This window comes from Rattus norvegicus, chromosome 2, assembly GCF_036323735.1.
Source record: "Rattus norvegicus strain BN/NHsdMcwi chromosome 2, GRCr8, whole genome shotgun sequence".
In the NCBI taxonomy this organism is placed as follows: Eukaryota; Metazoa; Chordata; class Mammalia; order Rodentia; family Muridae; genus Rattus; species Rattus norvegicus.
In genome coordinates, this window is record NC_086020.1 from 125,728,825 (window position 1) to 125,749,332 (window position 20,508).

The following is a 20,508-nucleotide window of genomic DNA, read 5'->3' on the forward strand; positions in this document are numbered from 1 at the left end:
TGTAAACATTCCTTGAACTACAAATGAACCCATTAAATTGCAGGTTTCTGTTTTTGATGTGCAGTCATTCCTGTGTGTATGTAAATCACATGTTAATTATAAAATATCTCTTCACACAAAAGTGCAAGCTCCATAGGGCAGGCATATTTGTTTTCAAGCAGCTTTGAGAATGTCAAGCACATAATCAACTTTTTTTGTTTTTTAGATTTTATTTTTATAATGTGAGTATATGTAAGTATAGGTTTGTGTACATGAGTGTCATGCCAATAGAAGCCAGAAGATGGCATCAGAGCCCATGGACTTGGGTAACAGAAGGCAAGCTGACAGCAGGGAGGACTGATGAATATGGCCCTTTCTCCCACAGCAGCAAGCTCTCAATCACTGTGTCATATCTCCAACCCCTGAGAACTGGAACTGGAAAGCATGGGCCAAGCACTTGTGAAATGATGCTTTGTTTGCAGGATAACAATGTGTTCATCTAAATATGTGTGGAGATTGGCTTTAATTTATCTCAAGGATATAACAGTCAAAGAAAATGGTCCCAAATAAGGACCTCACTTAGTCTTTCTAAACTGCCCTTTGAGATCCATTTTTGTTGCCAGACAAACACACACACGCTCCTTCCCCAAGTGCCATTATCTTTGGTTTGCTGTCTTTCCAAACCAGTCTTTTTCCTGTCCTGGAGTCACTGGCATTTCAGGATAACAACCTAGACCTGGATTGTAATACTATTAGGACTTCTGTTTAAAGGAGATAAAACACAGGCAGACTGAGAGATAACACACGATTTCGGGCCTTAAAAACAAGTCATTACTTTTGATCTTTTGCATCTGATTTAAAATCTCAGGACAACTAAGCTTAAAAAAAACCCTGCAGGTTTATTTACTAACAGTTTGTGATTACCTCTTTTCTCTGCTTGTAAAGATCCTTACTACTATTCAAAACAGTTTTCAAGGAAAATAACTTAGCCTAAGTCACATATAATTTGTGAGATTGGTAGCCCAGGTTAACCTGAAACTTGTTACAATCCAAGGACGGACTCAACGAGTGTGTCGCTGTGTCCCAACTTTTAATATTTGCCTGGGCAGGGGATTGCTGGGAGAGAAGGGGCTGGAACCCAAGGATTTGTACGTGCTTGACAAGCATTTTACCACTCAAGTACATCCCCACGCCTTTAAAGCAGAGTCGGTATTTTCGCTATACTATTCATCATCTTAAAGCATCACACATTAATAGCTGTATAAAGGGGAAAAACATAATAGCTGTATAAAGGGGAAAAACTACGAAGGTGTACAAGGTGGGCGGGGCTTATTCTAAGGAAGGTAATCGACTTTACCCCCCCAGGTCAAGTCTAAACACTTATTTGAAAGAATTGTTAGGGAAAGCCAAAGTCCGGAGTATGCTAGGGAAACCCTCTGGTATTGCGCTCTGCTCCCGGCTCTGAAACTGCGTCGTCCTTCAGATCAAAACGTAACCTACCAACTAGAAACATCCACTGTTAGCGTCCGCGTTTTGGTCAGTTTCACACCGACCACTTTCCATCAAACTTGGACCCACTTCCGGACCAGAGCGCGGAAGCCCCTGCCGCGCATGCGCGTCGGTCTCAGCCTCTCAGAAGTGGAGAGTGCTGACGTCACCGCCAGCCTGGCCGGTTCGGAGACCGGCGGGAATTTTTCAAAATGGGAGCATCGATGCGCCGCCCAGGCCTCTGGAGGTACCGAGATAAACTTTCGGTGGCGTTGGCGGCGTCGCCAGCGGCGGCGGCATAGAGAAAGCATCCTGATGGGCGCCAAGACCTGCTGGCTTCTCGGAGCGCTGCCTCGGAGGGACTGCGAGACGGCCGAACCCGGGGCACCGGCGGCTCGGGAACATGGCGGCGTGCATCGGAGAGAGGATCGAGGTGAGGCGGGCGGGCGGGCGCGGAACCGAGGGAAGGTCCGAGTGAGGCGGACTCTGATATTCGGGGACCGACTAAGCTGAGGTGCACCGAGCACTGTGCTGAGGGAAGGTCGGAATACCGCTTGGTACAAACACCGGAGCGGGCGGGCGCAGGCTGAGTTAGTCTGGATGAGGCGCTCGCTCACTCACTGGTGCTCAGTGACACAGGTAATGCGGTGTTCCGCGGGCAGGCGCAGTGACTGGGCAGATTGTGGAGGGACCAGCGAAGCGGCCCGCCCCTGGGAGCCCCGCCCGGAGGGGAGCGCCTGGTACCCAGCAAGTGTGTCGCCAGCTGTGGGCCCCGCCCGGTCCCGGCTCCCCTAGGCGTCGGATTGCCACTCCCGCCTCCAAAGCCGCGCTCCGCCTGCCCCCTCCCCGGGGACGGCGGTTACCGTGGCGGGAGCTGCGGCGGGAGCCTGATGGACCAGAGTTGGGACCCGAGTTAACCAGCTCATTAGAGTCCTTAGCTTCCAACAGGGCTGGAGCTTAGAAAGTCTCTCAGCATCAAGATGCCTTCCACCCCAGACACCTGCATCATCGAGGTGTGGCAGCTTCTTGAACTATGTCCCATTTTCCCCCTGGCCCATTTTACATTCCAGTTCCTACCTAGCTTTCTTGCTTTCTAGTTCTGCGATTCCTCACTTGTAATCTTTAAATTTTTTTAAGGACTTTAAGGTTGGAAATCTACTTGGTAAAGGATCATTTGCTGGTGTCTACAGAGCTGAGTCCATACACACTGGTTTGGAAGTTGCAATCAAAATGGTAAGAAAGTATTAATTATTGTTTCTTCAGTATTTTGCAAGGTACTAAAGAGCAATAGAGGGGTGCTATTCAAAATGCCCACTCTATCTACTAAAGACTGCATGCACCTGCCACCTCCCGCATGTGTGCATATGTAGTAATACATTGCATAATATAATGGATATTCAAAAGACAGTGCTGTTAAGTGCAGCATCTGAATTTAAAGACATTTAAGAGACTCTTAACTTGCTTAAGTGAAGTTTTTATACTTTATAGTGTTCGGGAGACTAATACATTTTGTTGCTATGAATACTTATATGAAAAAGTTAGCAATGTACTTAGAATAATATGCCCATGTGTGGCTGTAGCAGTCCAAGAATATCATTATGGTCAGCCTGTAATCGTGTCTCTGAAGATTTGTAAAAAGGAAAATGCTAAATCCAGGGCCAACCTCTGCTGTCACATAAATGCATTGGACACATTTTGAATGTACTCGGCTAGGTACTCGGCAAGGGTGAGGCACAGATGAGAGTAAATTGACTTCCAAGACCATATAAAAAGGACTTCTTACAATTGTAGATTGTTGTCTGGGCTTAGGGCTACAGCTAGGTGGTAGAGTGTGTTTCTCTAGCATGCACAGGATTCTAGATCAAACTACAGAACCATAAAAATCAAACAAAATAAATCTCTCTTCTTATTTCTAGATAGATAAGAAAGCCATGTACAAAGCTGGAATGGTACAGAGAGTCCAAAATGAGGTGAAAATACATTGCCAGTTGAAACACCCCTCTGTCTTGGAGGTAAGATATAAGGTGTATTACAGTAGTTAAGGAAAGCTGGGTGTTTGTGTAACTGACTGCACCTTCTCTGTTTTAGCTCTATAATTACTTTGAAGATAACAATTACGTATACCTGGTATTAGAAATGTGCCACAACGGAGAAATGAACAGGTACCTAAAGAACAGAATGAAGCCTTTCTCCGAAAGCGAAGGTGGGTGTCCTTTGGGGGTTGGGAGTGGAATTTGTCTCCCTCTTTTTTTCTGTTGGTAAACACTTGACTTTTCAAGATGTGGTTTTGAAAAATGTGCTATTTTATAACATTTAGTAAACATTTTGTTCTGTATTGTTGAGACAAAGACTCTACTATTTTGCCCTTTGACCTGGAATTCACTATATACATGAGGCTGCCCTCAAACTCACAGAGAGCCACCTGCCTCTGCCTCCTGAGTGGTGGGATTAAAAGTGTAAACCACTACACCCAGCTTAGTAATACATATTTAATCTATTTATTTTGAATGTATTGAGTTTTTACCTGCTTGTGTGTCTGTATGCTATATGTGTGCTTGGTACCCTGGGAGTCCAGAGGAAGGCATTAGACTGTCTGGAATCTGATTGTGAGGCACAGTGTGCGTGTTGGGAGTCCAGGTCCTTTGGGAGATCAGCTAGGACTCTTATCCACTGGGCTATCCTTTCAGCCTCGACAATTTCTTTTCTTTTTTTAAGCCTCGTGTCTGAGTGCCTCTGTATATAGGTATGTGCATGTAGTGTAGGTAGCTGCCCCTGCCCATGAGGGGTTAACTTAGATGCTGGGAATAAAGTTTGGGTCCTTTGCAAGAACAGTATGTATTTTTTTAACATGTGTTTATTTTAAACTAAAAAAGGTAACAATTGACAGTAAATCTTTTCAGATCTGGAAAACTGCTTAGAATGTCTTTGACTAATGTTTCCAAATAAACATTGAGAACATTACTGTATATCAGAGGTCTGAAATGCAGAGAACTGTGCTTATTACTTATTACTCAACTTCTGAAAGTATGGAGTGGTTCAGACTACCCAGATGATAATCTTTACAGTGCAGATTTTTAAATGAATATAGCAACAAAGCTTTTTGCCACACCTAATAATTTTCTATGAAATACAAAATGAATTTCAATTTGTCCCCCATTTTCTCTAATCAGATAAGCTCCATGTGTTGTTAAACTACTGACTTTGTGCTTTTTTTTTCTTCCAAACTACAGCTGATACTGCAGATAGAACTAAGGAATATGGGTGTTTGGTTTTGTTTTTAATATCCATTATTCATTTGTATCTTGTGTGTTAAGGTCAGAGGTTTGCTCGAGGGAGTTAGCCATCTCTTTGTATCTGGTGGGTTCTAGTATCAAACTCAGGTTGTCAAACTCGGCTAAAAGCACCTTTACCTGCTGAGCCATCACACTGGCCTGATAGGTCCTTTTATACATTTAAATCTGTTGGACAACAGTTGTTAACACATACTAAATTGTAGAAACATTGGTAAATTTTTTTCTCAAATTCCATTGTTAAAAGTTTATTCTGAGGAAATAATACAGCTGGAGGGGGCAGGTTCTATACATATAGATGTTGGTCACTGTATTTTTCAAAATGCTTCGTAATTTTTATAAACATTTTATTAAGACAATATTTATAAAGAAAAAAATTATCTGTTAGATGAACTAAACTTAAAAACTTGTATATAACCAAAGATGCACTTTTCCCACCAAGTTTAAGACAAAGATGAAAAGAAAGAATCTGCAAAACGGATGATTAATAAGGCTGGGGCTGGATTCAGTGGTAGCACGTTTGATTCAGCACAAAGCCCTAGGCTCCCTGTTTTCCACTAACAAATTAGTGTCTAGTGCATATAACTGAAAAACTCATGTTGAAAAATTAAAGGAGTACCTAAGAGAGGAAGGATAATCCAATAAGAAACTAGAAGATATGAGCAGACTATTTCCTAAGGAGAAGGCTCAAATAGCTAGTAAACATGAAAAGATGCTTAGACTCCAGAGTGGTCACGAGGGTCCTATCAGAGTAATGAAGGGCCGTTTCCACACACTAAATCAGGACTTTTTGATTAATAAGGCCTTTAAAGCTAACTTACCAAGGTATGAAACTAATACATTTTTATGCCTTATAACTGTGTGTTGTGTCTGTGTGTGTCACAGGGAAACTCATGTATAACACAAAAAGTAAACACAAGAATGTTTATATTTTTGTAATCTTGAAACATCAGAAATTACACAAATGTCAATGGCAATTAAGTAAAAATTTTTAGGGGCTGGAGAGGTGGCTCAGAGGTTAAAAGCACCGAGTGTTCTTCCAGAGGACCCTGGTTCAATTCCCAGCAACCACATGGCCGCTCACACCTAATTGTAGCTCCAATCCCTGGGGATCTAGCACCTTCTCAGACATACGTGCAGACAGAACACCAATGGACAAAAATTTTTAAAAATCTATGATATTGTTATAGAAATAACAATGTGCTAAAGAAGGAAAAGTAATGAAACTACTTTGATAATTTTTTTAATATTTTAAAAGCATTATGTGTCTGTAGCTTTATATGTAGTTATACAGAGACATTAAGAAGTATATAAAATGTTTGCAATGGAGGCTGTGCGTAAAGTTCTTCCCTGCAAGTATGAGAACTGGGTTTGGTCCCCAGCACTCATGGAAATGCTTGGGTGAATGTGGCAACCTGCTTATTGTACTTGGTACTCGGAAACTAGAAATAAGATTCCCCCAGGCAGCTCACTAGCTAGACTACTGGAAAGTGATTCTGGATTCAAGAGACTTGCCTCAGTCTGTAAGACGGAAAGCATTTGAGGAAGGCAGCTTATGTCAACCTCTGGCTACCATGCCCACATGTCTACTCAGACAGAAGTAAGCATACACATGTATACTACACATGTCAAGAAGAAATGTTTTTACTAAATACTTTGGGGTAGAGTTTGGAAAACATTAAAGGAATATACTTTTTGCCTTACAAGTAATATGTTTATGAATTGTTTGTAAAATTTAAATTTTTTTGTGTGTGGATATCTGGTTACCTAGCTACTATAAACACTTTCAACTGGTATAAAATTTGGCTTCTCTCAGCTTACAAGTTGAAACAGCAAAGATTAAAAGGAGTGCCTAGTTTTTATAAGGGGAACTAGATAGCATCATATTGATAGAGTGGTGTCTTAGTTGGTAAATCAAAGCCGCAGGCTAGGATTTTAATACTCTGGCATGTATACTAGGTCTTATCAGGTATTCTAGACACTAGATTTCCCAGAAGTTTTGAATTGTTATGTTCTCTTTTTCTCATCCTCGCAGCCAGGCACTTCATGCACCAGATCATCACAGGAATGCTGTATCTTCATTCTCACGGCATACTACACCGCGACCTCACACTCTCTAACATCTTACTTACACGGAATATGAACATAAAAATTGCTGACTTTGGACTAGCAACACAATTGAAAATGCCACATGAGAAGCATTACACCCTGTGTGGAACCCCTAATTATATTTCACCAGAAATTGCAACTCGAAGTGCACATGGACTTGAATCTGATATTTGGTCATTGGGCTGTATGTTTTATACATTACTTATTGGAAGACCACCTTTTGACACTGATACAGTCAAAAACACATTGAACAAAGTAGTATTGGCAGATTATGAAATGCCAGCCTTTTTGTCACGAGAGGCCCAGGACCTTATCCACCAATTACTTCGTAGAAACCCTGCAGATCGGTTAAGTCTGTCTTCTGTGTTGGACCATCCTTTTATGTCACGAAATCCTTCAACAAAGAGTAAAGACTTAGGGACTGTAGAGGACTCAATGGATAGTGGGCATGCCACACTTTCCACAACAATTACAGCTTCTTCCGGAACCAGTTTGAGTGGTAGCCTACTTGACAGAAGAAGACTTTTGGTTGGTCAACCACTTCCAAATAAAATTACTGTATTTCAAAAAAATAAAAATTCAAGTGACTTTTCTTCAGGAGATGGAAGTAATTTTTGTACTCAATGGGGAAATCCAGAACAAGAAGCTAATAATAGGGGGCGGGGAAGAGTAATTGAAGATGCAGAAGAAAGGCCACATTCTCGATACCTTCGCAGAGCTCATTCCTCTGATAGATCCAACCCTTCTAATCAGTCTCGAGCAAAAACATACTCAATAGAGCGGTGTCACTCAGTAGAAATGCTTTCAAAGCCCAGAAGATCATCACTGGATGAAACTAAACACAGGTATTCACCCACCAAGAGCAATGTCAATGTTTTTAACTTCATTAAAAATGAACAGCCAATAGTTGTGGATATTTTGAAAGATCTTATAATGAACAAGCAGTATAAGGATTATCTTTCAGAAGCATTTTGATTAACATTGTATTAGCACAAATAAAAAGCTGCATCCAAACAAGGTTGTGGCATAAATACCTAGGTGTTTGTTTCCCTTACAGAAATAGAATTACAAGTTTGATCCAGGTGTGGTAGGTAGTACGTGTCTGTATTCCTAGAACTTGGGAGGTACAGGCAAAAAGGATCATGCTAAAGGATCATGTCCAGTCTATAGGACAGCAAGTTTTAGGCTTGTCTGTTTTCAAAACAAAAAGGGTTTTAAGTTGTTAGCGTTGATTATGGTCTCTTATGTGCACATAAGCTGGTTAGATACAGCTCATTGGGAGAGCAGTGGCTTAGCATGCATAGTGCCCTCATGTCAGTCTTCAGCACTGCAAAAAAAAAGTGTTGGTGTTCATGAGTGTAAGTTTGTAGGCTAGGTTGTTATTTGGAGCTGACCGCTGGCTGAACACAGTATTTATAAACAAGTCTGCTCACTAAAGGACTAGTAGCTGTATGTAGAGGGAAGCTGGTGCTGAGTAAGGAGGTGTGACACTGACTGCTTCTGATAGGAACACTAATTTTCTTGCCTAATTGTTTGAATTATATGCTTATAAAAGGATAGTAGGCATACAGTGGTGCTATTATAGTGAGTAACATTTTGGTATTGGAATTTTAGAGAGGCTTCTACAAATACTGTTTTTAAAGTTATTCTAAAATTCAGGTATTTAAATACAAGGTTCTGCCGTAAAATGTTTAGGAACTGGGAATTCTCTGACATAGAATGCATATTCAGTGTGTATGTGTGTATGCAGCTCTGGGTTCTCTCCCCAACCCTTCCTTCTCTAATAGTTGGTTTATGGGATTTTTTTTTTCCCCCTCTTTAGTTCCAATCATCATTGTCTAGGGAAAACTCCTTTTCCATTTGCAGACCAGACACCTCAGATGGAGATAGTACAACAGTGGTTTGGGAATCTGCAAATGAATGGTGAGTTTTTAATGGAGAGTATTTAATTAAAATGTAATAACCTGGAACCCACAAACATTGCAGTTTTCTACTTCAATCTAAGAAAACCATTACTTGAGATTTGGAATATTTACGCTTTCTACTCCTTAATATTAATGTATCTAATTAGTTTGTTAAGTTTTCATTATAAATAGGAAGAAAGCTATTTATACATGAGCAGATTGTGTGCAGAACTTGGTTTCATAGCTCCTCAGTGATTAGGCAGAAGAGGCAGGGTTCTTATGTAGTTCTAGCTCAGGCTAGATGCTGATGCCTTCTGTTCACTCGATGCCTATGCCAAAGCAGCTGTTATTGGTGCACAGAAAGTCATCCAAAGATGCCTAACTTTACTTGTAAGAAGCTGGTGTGAAAATTTTAGTCCTCATATTGAAACCTAAACGTTTTAAGTGGGTATCCCTAGGTCATTATTAATAATGTGGAGATTAAGTATCCCCCATTAATGACTAACACAGAAGGTGGATGGGAAATAATAGTGGGAATTAGAAGGCAGCATCTGGAGGAGGAGATCGTCTTTCACCACATACTGTGTTGTCTGTGGAGTGTTGAGGTGTGGCTCTCATTAAGCAGAGTTGTTATATCTTGTCAAGGAGTCTGTTTTCCTGCTTGAAAGACATGTTTTGAGTTTCACAGGTCTGAAAGGAAATTAATCTGACCTTCTATATTGGTTAGTGGTTTTTTTTTTCAACTACAAAACTGCCTTATATATTAATTAGTCTTGCATTCTTATACTTATTTGTTTACAGGTTATTTTAATTTGGTAATATGGGCTTTTCTGAGATAAAAAAACCCTTTATATAAATAATTTACTCATTCTATTCTAATTGTAAAGTACTTTGCTTGATACAAAATATTTTCCCTTATAATTAGAATGCGAGGACAAGAAGCTTTACAAGTTATTTAGGAATACATTGTTATGAAAATTCTGAAAGTTTAATACTAAAAATCTACAGTTCTATGTAACTGATCATTTAAGACCTTTGGAAAAAAATAATAGCAGCAGGCTGTGGTGGCCATGCCTTTAATTAGGCCACTTGGGAGGCTGAGGCATAGGGATCATGATTTTATGATCTCAGCACCAGCCAGGCTGCATAAGGGAGACCTTGTCTCAAAAAAGAAATAAGGTAATTACAGTTTACCCTAGAGAGTTTCATGTCATTAAATTATTTATATGTAGGTACAAATACATTTGTAGTAGTAATTATTATTGTAAGGAGATGGGATAAACAGTTCTTGGCTTAAAAAGGTTTACATATTTTCTTTCTTAGATTGGGACTTTTGATGAACATGGACTTGCCTTAGAATGAGTAACTTCTTTTTGCCTTGATTAAAATTTTGATTTTATACTAGTACATTTTCATAACCATAAGGATACTAAGTTTTTCTTCAACCTCACTTTAAATGTTCCATTAACTACTTTTATCTTTATTTAAAAAGTTAAGAGCTCATTTACTTAATATATAAGGTATATAATAGTGTTATGTATAGTAAACTAGTTATTGTAGAAGAAATTTGCATCTGTCAAGATAATTACATATTTCCCCCACTTAGTAAGAACAGCTACAATTTACTGATTTAAATAAAGAGACTTTGAAATATAATACATTAATGTTTATAACTGATATTTTCTGTTTTAAAAAAGGTGGTAGTGTAGAGCTGGGCATGGTGTACATAGTAAATTCCAGGACAGCCAGGGCTTCATAGGAAGGCCCAGTCTTCAAACTCTGCCCCTCCAAATGCTATTAGAATCAGCACATTTATGCTACAGTTTACTAAACTGCTTTTTTTTTTTAATGTATGTTTTATCTCCTTTAGGAGAAACTAGTGAGCACAACACCATTAGCCCAAACAGAGATTTCCAGGACTATCCTGATGTGCAGGACACATTAAGAAATACTTGGACTGACACAAGAGCCAGCAAGAATTCCGATAATTCTGCTAACGTTCATCCTGCAAAGCAGCTGAGTACCATGAAATACATGACTGCACATCACCATAAACCTGAGATCATGCAGCAAGAGCTGGCCATACATCCTCATTCTGAACAAAACAAGAGTAGAAGTATGGAGTCAACATTGGGTTACAGGAAACCTACCTTAAGAAGCATTACCTCTCCTTTGGTTGCTCACAGACTAAAACCAATCAGACAGAAAACCAAAAAGGCTGTGGTATGTCAGTTATTTTTCTAAGTTACTATTTGATGTTTTCTTTAGAATAAAATTCTTGAGTGTGATCTTTTTGATGTTTATGATATCTCTGGAATATGAGGTATTCTATAAACAACATGAGGGGGAGAAATTGAACATTCATGGAAAATAGCATAGTTTCTCTCTGATTTTAAGAAGGTAGTATTCGGACTGTGTGTGTGTGTGTGTGTGTGTGTGTGTGTGTGTGTGTGTGTGTGTGTGTGTGTGAGAGAGAGAGAGAGAGAGAGAGAGAGAGAGAGAGAGAGAGAGAGTGTGAGTGTTTCTGGTAGGTAATCCAGGACTGCCTCGAAGTGTCCTGCCTCTGCCTCATGAATGCTGGGATTGCAGGTGTACCCTAGCCTGGTGCTCCCTCTAGCTTTGTAAGAATGGCAAGTTGAAAGACTATACAGGGACTGACCCTGGACTCTGACCTCATAGGTAGCAATGAATATCCTAGTAAGAGCACCAGTGTAAGGGGAAGCCCTGGGTCCTGCTAAGACTGAACCCCCAGTGAACTAGACTGTTGGGGGGAGGGCGGCAATGGGGGGAGGGGGGAGGGGAACACCCTTAGAGAAGGGGAGGGGGGAGTTAGGGGGATGTTGGCCCGTAAACCGGGAAAGGGAATAACACTCGAAATGTAAATAAGAAATACTCAAGTTAATAAAAAAAAAAAAAAAAAAAGAATGGCAAGTTGATTCTCATAAGCTTGGAACTCTTACATTATTGATGCTTTTTAATGTATTTATTTTTGAGTCTGTTTTACCTGTGTATATGTATAAGCACTCCATGCTAGTCTGGTACCCAGGGAGGCCAGAAAAAGACATTAAGTTCCTTGGCATTGTAATTACAGTCAGTTATGAGCTACCATATGACTCTGGGAACTGATTCAAGGCCTCTGAAAGAGCAATAAGTGCTCTTAATCACTGAGCCACCTCTCTAAACCCTAAATTATATTTAAAAATAGTTCAATGAAAATATTTTAAAATATTGCCTATGTACTTTATTAAATATTTATACTTGCAGCTGTGACTTGACATTTAATATTAGCCCTTTGGTTTAGCTTCAGTTTCTACATTTAATTTCATTTCAAGTCAAGAGTAAGCTAAAAATAGAGCTTTTTAAAACACGAGAAGCAGTCTACTCTTCTGTGTTAAGTTAGTGAGCAGATGTGAAGACAATAGCTTGTTTGTGGTTCCGTCTTTGTCCTGCTCCCTCCTTGTCTCCATGTCATGTAATCTTGCCTTTGTTTGGTCACATTGTCTTCAGCGTCCCTGCACCCACCCACCTTCTGCTTGCTTCTTGCTCATTGGTTAGCATTTCACACTTGACTATACTCTCTCACCTCTATGCCTTCTGTCTCACAGCCCCACCCAAGTGCAGTCTCTATTCTAGACTGCCAACGGGAGGCAGCAGTTGGAGTTTGTTATTCCTGCTATGGTTGAGTACTTTTCCCTTTTAAGGAGTATGTCCCAGAAGTGTTCTAAAACAACACTTTGTTGATTTCTCTGTTTCTCTAGGTGAGCATCCTTGATTCAGAGGAGGTGTGTGTGGAGCTTCTAAAAGAGTGTACATCTGAAGGACATGTGAAAGAAGTTCTTCAGATATCTAGTGATGGGACTACGGTAGTGTACTAATTTTATTAACTTGTAATTTCAGGTGTGGCTTTAAACATTTGGTATTCAGTTCTTTTTACAATATGATATTTAATCTATCTTTGAAATTTATAAACTGAAAAATGAAAATAATTATTACTAGTAATAAGATTAAATTTTTAGCTTAAATACTTTTATTGCTTTTAGAAACTATTTTAATATTTTCCTTAAAATTAATGTTTAAATTAATGTTTAACATAGAATCTTTAACAAGCAATAATACTTAATGACTATAATTAGAAGTTTTAATTTTTTTAATCAGATCACCGTTTATTACCCAAATGATGGAAGAGGCTTTCCTCTTGCTGATAGACCACCCTTGCCTACTGACAACATCAGCAGGTACAGCTTTGACAGTTTACCAGGTATGTACATTAGTGAGCAGGAGATGGGCTGAGATCATAGGTTTACATACACATTTATTCTGATTTTTGGATATAGTAAGTTGTAGCAGGTAAGTTATAACTACCTTGGTTTCAGTTGCGCTACCATTCAAATTCATGTACTTAGTGTCTGGGAAGATCTGGTGTATCTTATTACTCCGCTGTTTATGGTATGTTACCATGAACCTCTTAGGTAAAAACTAGCTCTGAGGGGTTGGGGATTTAGCTCAGTGGTAGAACGCTTAAGCGCAAGGCCCTGGGTTCGGTCCCCAGCTCCGAAAAAAAGAGCCAAAAAAAAAAAAAAAAAAACTAGCTCTGGGTTAGGGCGCTTGCCTAGGAAGCGCAAGGCCCTGGGTTCAGTCCCCAGCTCCGAAAAAAAGAACCAAAAAAAAAAAAAAAAACTAGCTCTGAAGGAACATTCGAACTATAGCCTATGTTCTTGCTTAGTTATTGGTCCACCCAGAATCATCAAAAATTTTACTATAAAGTATAAATTATTTACTATATAGTAAATTTTACTATAATTTTCACTTTTGAAATGAAAGTAATTTATAGGAATTAGTAACTGTCTCCTAGAGCAGAAGCTCTGAGAAGCTGAGTTGGAAGAGTAACTACTGAATAGCACATCTTGGTTGAAGTAACTTTCAGAAAGAAGGAAGTCTGTCTGACCTTAGTAGGGATTGGAACTGTATGTTTAGTTGACTCTTTCTTCATTAATTAGGTATGTTTTTCCTCTTTAGAAAAATACTGGCGGAAATATCAGTATGCTTCCAGATTCATTCAGCTTGTAAGGTCCAAAACTCCCAAAATCACTTACTTTACAAGATATGCTAAATGTATTTTGATGGAAAATTCTCCTGGTGCTGATTTTGAAGTTTGGTTTTATGATGGTGAGTGTACTTCATGTGATCCAAAGTTACTGCCAAACCCGGGCTCATCAGCAATCCCAGTGTGATCTAGTCTGTGCTCTCTGCTTAGCTCCTTATCAGTCTTTGGTATAAACACTGCATGAAAAGCAGTATCCCATCTTACTTGAAACCCACACTCGAGTTTTGACAGCTAAAATGTGACAAAAGATAGGGTTTACCAGACAGTCCCTTGGGGCATTCTGTAAAGTTGAGTTGGTTTACCTGTGTCTTTCCATGAACAGTTCCTATGTATACACACAGCACGTGATTACAGCTGTCTCTGCTACTCCGTATATGGACAATGCCTTTGTGTGGCGTCAGATCAGATATATGCCAAGAGGGAAATGATGGCTTACATTTGTGGAATATTGAGTACCATTTTACCAATGGTCAATAAATGAATGTAAATAATTTGTCATCCATTGTATACTAATATAATAATTAAATGAAGGAATAATAAAAGAACTGATAGCAAATGGTTTTTTACTTAATTTTCAGGAGCCAAAATACATAAAACAGAAGATGTAATTCACATAATTGAAAAAACTGGGTTATCTTACACTTTAAAAAATGAGAATGACTTTACCAGCTTGAAAGAGGAAGTAAAAATCTATATGGACCATGCCAATGAGGTATGTATCTGTACTTGATCCAGTTAACAATCACATGTTAAAGCAATGAACTGTTGACAGGAGGCAGTCTTCTCTGTAATAGGGTCACCGTACTTGCTTGGCACTGGAATCTGTAATCTCTGAAGAGGAAAAAAGAAGCAGGGGCTCTTCATTCTTCCCAATAATTGTAGGAAGGTAAGAGCTTAAAATTTCTAACAATGGCTAAAATCTTTAAGATTGAGTCTGGTCACTTCCTTGTAAATGATATTTAGAATTGCACCATGGTGACACCCCATAATCCTGGCAGCTACAAGATAGAGGCAGGAGGAACTGGGGCCACCCCATTTCAAAACAGCTACAAAAGCTAGTGAGATGGCTTGATGCTTGCTACTAACCTAAGCTCTATCCCTGAAACCCACATAAAAATTGAAGAACACTTATACCAGACTTCATTTTCTGACCTCTAGAAACATATGTGTGCCTATGCATGTGGGGCATATGCGTGTGGGGCATATGCGTGCCTATATTCCCACACCATTCACACAGACGTAGGTAGTAAATAAAGTTTAAATTTAAAAATTTCAGTAGCCAGGCCTGGTGGCCCACACCTTTAATTTCAACACTGCATTGGCAGAACCAAGTGGATCTCTGTGTAGTGAGTTTCTGTGTCAAACACACACATACACACACACACACACACACACACACACACACACACACACACACACACACACACATCTAAATAAGTACTTAGTTCTCTTGTAAAGCTTTGAGAAGCTATATCAGGATATTCTCTTTTCTTCAGAAAACCTGGTACTACTAGTTCACCTAAAGCCTTATCACCACCTCCTGTGGACCCAGGCTACTCAAAGGGAGAGCAAGCATCATCAAGCAGATTGAGCGCGAATAGTGCGGCTTTCCCAACACAGACACCAGTACTCAGTCCTTCTGTAAGTAAATACGTGTCACATACTTTAGACCCTGAAGTGAGTGCCTCGGGTCCTTTTATTAAGAAGTGAAGCTATGGGGCTGGAGATCTGGCTCAGTGGTTAAGAGCACCAACCTGCTCTTCCAGAGGTCTCGAGTTCAATTCCCAGCAACCACACGGTGGCTCACAACCATCTGTAATGGGATCCGATGCCCTCTTCTGGTGTGTCTGAAGACAGATACAGTGTATTCATATAAATAAAATAAATCTAAAAAAAAAAAAAGAAGAAGTAGTAGTGAAGCTATACGTTGGTAATCTCAGTTGTAAGATATATGCTCAAGGTCCATAGGTTAGATTCCAATGTCACCCAGAAAAATAAAAACACCACTTACTATTCAGTCGTACTGAGCTACTTTGCCTGAATAAACTAAAGGTCCTTGCACACGCTGTCAGCTGCCTCATGGCTCATGGAAAAGTTACTAGATTTCCTCAGTGAACTGTCATTGCAGTAAAGACTATGTGAATATGCAAGAATACAGTGCTCAGGAACTATACATACTAGTGTATGTGTATGTACTCACACGTATGCGTGTTTGCCGTCTTTACCTACAAGAATAGCTTAAGGGGAAAGAAAGGGAAAGAAATTTACAAGTATCCCCGTTTACTGTGTTGAGTTGGCACTGTACAGAAATTAACAGCCATATTGGTGTAGAAATGTTGAACTTAAGTTTTTTCCATTTGTACAGGGGTAACACACTGTATTAAATATGTAAGGTCTTATCTACGTGGGTTTGATTACAAAAACTAATAAAGTATTCTCTAAATTAAAAAAAAAAGGAAAGAAATTTACTAAAATGAGAACAGAAGGCATGATTTGGTCTTTTTCATTTTTATTTTGAGCAATGAGGTTGGTATTTTTAGAATTTTTGCTTTGAGAATACGTAACATCATGAAGCAATCCTGTACTTTTACTAAAGTGACTTATGAATGTGCTAAGGAATGTCTTCTCCCCCTTATGGTTTGAAGGCTGTGACAGTGGAAGGACCTGGCCAAACAGCAGCTACTACAGGAACAAGCATCTCTTCAAGTCTTCCTAAATCAGCACAGCTTTTGAAATCTGTTTTTGTGAAAAATGTTGGTTGGGCTACACAGGTGAGACATTTCTAAGAAAGTAATTTTCTCTCTGCAAACCTCTTGATTAAACTATTAGCCAATAATATAAATTATTTTAATGATTTCTGTTTTCTAGGAAGTGTGTGTGCGTACATTTTTTTACATTGGTTATATTCCCAAAATTTTAGCTTTTTCTAATTGATATATATCAAAGCTTCTAATGTTGATATGAGATGTAGATGATGTCATGATAAGAGTTGTGCAGAATAGAGAATGATGTCTAGGGCATTAAAAATGGTAAAAACTAAATCAACATTGAATTCTCATAGTTTTATTCAGTGTTTATACATTTATATTGTGTGTGTCCTCAGAAGGTGTGAAGCATGAAGACTTCATTTTTACTTTATAGTTAAAGAAATTTCACTCTAGTACTTCATGGTACTTGGTGACATTTGTTGAGGACTGCCTGCTGTACAGTCCTGTTTCTCACATACATTGTTGAGTTTATATACCCTTTTAAAGACAATAAAATTACATCCCTTTATGGTAGATTGATTTGCATACTCTTGCGGCAAGTGTATCTGTTCTGGTGTAAATACAGGACTGTCTGTGTCTGAAGGCTATGATGTTTTCTTACCTACCACATCTTTCCATTTATAGCAGCACAAAGGCAAGTTTCAGTAGAAATAACACAGGGGAGCTTTTGTCATTTCTTAGACCTATCTTGGGGAGAAATGCTTTAATGGGGGAAAAAATCAAAACCCTAATTCAGTGGATAATTTCAAATAACCAACTTTATTGAGAGTTTTTAATATTATGATGCCTTAGCCACTAGAGGAATGATCTGAATAGGAAGTGGGGAGCATGAGTATTTTCAATACTAAGATCTTTTCTAACCCCAGTCTGTAGATACGGGCAGCAGTTTTTTAAAAGCTGTATTGAGTCTGGGAGTGATCACCCAAGCCTAGAATCCTGGTATTTAGGAAGCAGAAGTAGGAGTTAAGTCATTGCCAGTATTGGCTATGTAGTGAGTGAGACCCTATCAAAATGTGGAGCTGGAGAGATGGCTCCATGATTAAGAGCACTTGGTACTCTTGCAGAGGACCCAAGTTATTCCTACATGATTTGTAATTCCAGTTGTAGGGAATCTGATGCCCTCTTCTGGCCTCTTCAGGTGTTGTGAGCAAGTTGTACAGAAGTTGTACAAGAAAAAATAACTAAGTGTGATGTGTGCCTTTAATCCCAGAACTCTTTTTTTTTTTTTTTTTTTTTTTTTTTTTTTTTGGTTCTTTTTTTCGGAGCTGGGGACCGAACCCAGGGCCCTGCGCTTCCTAGGTAAGCGCTCTACCATTGAGCTAAATCCCCAGCCCCAATCCCAGAACTCTTAAGGTGAGGCAGGTAGAACTCTGAGTTAAGACCAGTTAGTTCTATATACGGAGACACTGTTTCAAAAAGGTGGGGGAACCCCAAACACTAAATGAACAAATGAAGCAAAACTGTATAGAACATTTTTTAAGTGAGCCCTTAAAAACCATCAAGTTGTCTTCTGTATAGTCATTTTCTATGCTGCTTTCTTTTCTAGCTAACTAGTGGAGCTGTGTGGGTTCAGTTTAATGATGGGTCACAGTTGGTTGTCCAGGCAGGAGTATCTTCCATCAGTTATACATCACCAGACGGTCAGACAACTAGGTAAGCTCTAACAGCACTGGGTGGATTCAGTGCTTGCTCTCATTTTGTGCTTGAAATAAATGACTTAATAAATACAATATTTTAATAATTTACTTATACTATTCATTACTTTTAACTGTTCATAACCTTTAGTAGCCTTTAATATAAATGTCATGGTTATCTATATGAATAATCTACCCATAATCAACTCAAGTGATAGGATTTCTTTGTAACCCTTATCATTCAATGGCCTAATTAGGTTGACTCTTTTCAGAATAGACTTATAAAAGTAAAATAAATGATTTACTTAAAGAACATGGAGGAGCCAGGTACTTGGGAGAGAAAGAGGGGTAGGTGGATTTTTGTGAGTTCAAAGCCAGCGTGATCTGTATGACTTCCAGGCTAGCTAGGGGCTATATAGTGAGACTTCTGTACCAAAAAATAAACACAGAAAGGCCCTAGCGGGCTGAAGAGATGGCTCAGTTGCTTAAACCTTCCTTTGCAAACATGAGGACATTTGTTCAGGGCCCCAGCACCCATGAAAAAGGCAAGGCAGTGTGCACTATACTGGGGAACTGGGGACAAGAGGATCCTTGGCTCACTGGCTGGCCAATCTAGTCAACTTCAGTTTCATTGAAAAACACTGTGTGAAACTAAAAGGTAGAAAGTGATTGAAGAAGACACTTAACATTGACCTCCAGCTGGATGTGGTAGTGTACATCCTGTTAGTAGGAGTTAGTAGGATTATGTGAGACCCTGTCTCAAAAGTCTAAATTAACTATAGAAACTTGGTTATTTTCCCCAAATAAAAGTTGTGTCTTTTAAAAGCCTTGTTAACAGTTTGGTTTTTATTTCTGCTAAGCAGTGAACCTCAGCCCTCTCAGATGCTATGTAAACCCTCTAACTGAAATGTATAACCCAGCACTGACAGACATCTTTGAAGGCAAATCACACTAGTCTTTCCAACTTACAAGTGCTGTCTCTGAGTATTCAACTAATGATAGATCAAAGTATTTGTTTCTTTAAAAGTAACCTAAAATTATGCTTGTACAAAAACTATCAAAGTGTTGTTTTTTTGAAAGAAACCAATTGAGCATGCTTCAGTTGATTTGGAATCCTAGGAAGTGTATTTATTGTTTTCTTGATGTATATCTCTTATCATTATAGGATTACTGGGAAATAGGCTTTTGAGTATTAAGGTCCAAGTAATGAAGTTCTATTTTTCTGCTTAGGTATGGAGAAAATGAAAAATTGCCTGAATACATCAAACAGAAATTGCAATGTCTTTCTTCCATCCTTCTGATGTTTTCTAATCCAACTCCTAGTTTTCAGTAATTTAAGTCTTGGATGTCTATATTTAATAAATGATTTTTTGCTTGGCTTTCAAGTAAGTGATTTTTTTTAAATTTACTTTAACTTCAGAAAGCCTTTCTATTAAACAGAATTTTAATCTACACCATTAAAAAATATACTAAGAAAACAATAAAATTATAGTTACCAAATACAGTGGTCATAAAGCTAATTTTGCTCCAAGCATGTAATCCTTCAGACTTTTGTGCTCCTATACTTGTATTGAACTAAGTTGTGTGTGGCGTGTTTTTTTATTTTCTTTTTTAATAAGACATTGAGAATCATGGACAAAACATGCTAGTTTTACCATTTTGAATATGTAAATATTGTATGTATAAGCAATATGTAAACGTGTATATTTTATATTTATTTTTATAGCACTTGTGTCTGATAAGATTTCTGTAAACACATTTTATAAAATAAACACAGTTGTAAGTTTTCCTTAACTTGGTTGATTTGGTTAATTACTTGTTTTAAATATTAGATAAGTTACCATAAATTCATTCTTAAATTGTGTTTGCTACTTAGGAATAGTGCCATCCTCACACCCACCCCTTTTTGAGACTGGTCTTTTATTGATTTAACCCACGCGCTGTCTTTTCCATCATCCCTCCACTAGGAGTTCCTGCCTCACCCAGACAGACATGGGAACTGAACCAGGGAGGCTGATAAACATACTGGCTGCTGGGCACTCAGACAAAAGATCCATCTGGGCACAGCAAGGCTATGTACCTGCACAGGCCTCTCTGCCTTGGTAGGATGGAATTGGTCAAGAGGGAAAAACTTTGTTAGCACCTCCTACTGAGCTCTGTAGGCACCTTTTGTAAGGAACCTCATTTCACCTACTAAGGTTAGAAGGCATCAGAAACCACCTTGGATCCAAG

At 38.9% G+C, this 20,508-nt stretch overlaps 1 protein-coding gene across 3 annotated transcripts; it reads left to right on the forward strand.

The window, feature by feature from the left end:
- Window positions 1-1,655: 1,655 nt before the first annotated feature.
- On the forward strand, window positions 1,656-20,070 carry Plk4 (polo-like kinase 4). Of its 3 annotated transcripts, none has more exons than NM_001395103.1 (16): window positions 1,656-1,900; window positions 2,605-2,700; window positions 3,384-3,479; window positions 3,556-3,670; window positions 6,793-7,711; window positions 8,689-8,789; window positions 10,641-10,993; window positions 12,529-12,633; window positions 12,926-13,028; window positions 13,787-13,936; window positions 14,453-14,586; window positions 14,669-14,760; window positions 15,371-15,515; window positions 16,520-16,645; window positions 18,189-18,295; window positions 19,507-20,070. In NM_001395103.1, the coding sequence occupies exons 1-16, from the start codon at window positions 1,871-1,873 to the stop codon at window positions 19,607-19,609; spliced, it is 2,775 nt and encodes a 924-aa protein (NP_001382032.1). In that variant the 5' UTR covers window positions 1,656-1,870; the 3' UTR covers window positions 19,610-20,070. The 3 variants fall into 3 exon arrangements, with proteins under 3 accessions (NP_001382032.1, XP_017446346.1, XP_006232362.1); XM_017590857.3 differs by lacking the exon at window positions 1,656-1,900 and adding an exon at window positions 1,968-2,480; XM_006232300.3 differs by lacking the exon at window positions 1,656-1,900 and having other exon boundaries at window positions 2,603-2,700; window positions 3,388-3,479.
- The last annotated feature ends 438 nt before the right edge of the window (window positions 20,071-20,508 follow it).

Excerpts from the sequence above, each read along its gene's own strand:
- Plk4 (XM_017590857.3), top strand. The coding sequence starts at position 2,448 with ATGCCTTCCACCCCAGACACCTGCATCATCGAG. Across the intron at positions 3,671-6,792 it reads GCCTTTCTCCGAAAGCGAAG|CCAGGCACTTCATGCACCAG; the intron begins GTGGGTGTCCTT and ends TCATCCTCGCAG. Across the intron at positions 14,761-15,370 it reads TTCCCAATAATTGTAGGAAG|AAAACCTGGTACTACTAGTT; the intron begins GTAAGAGCTTAA and ends TCTTTTCTTCAG.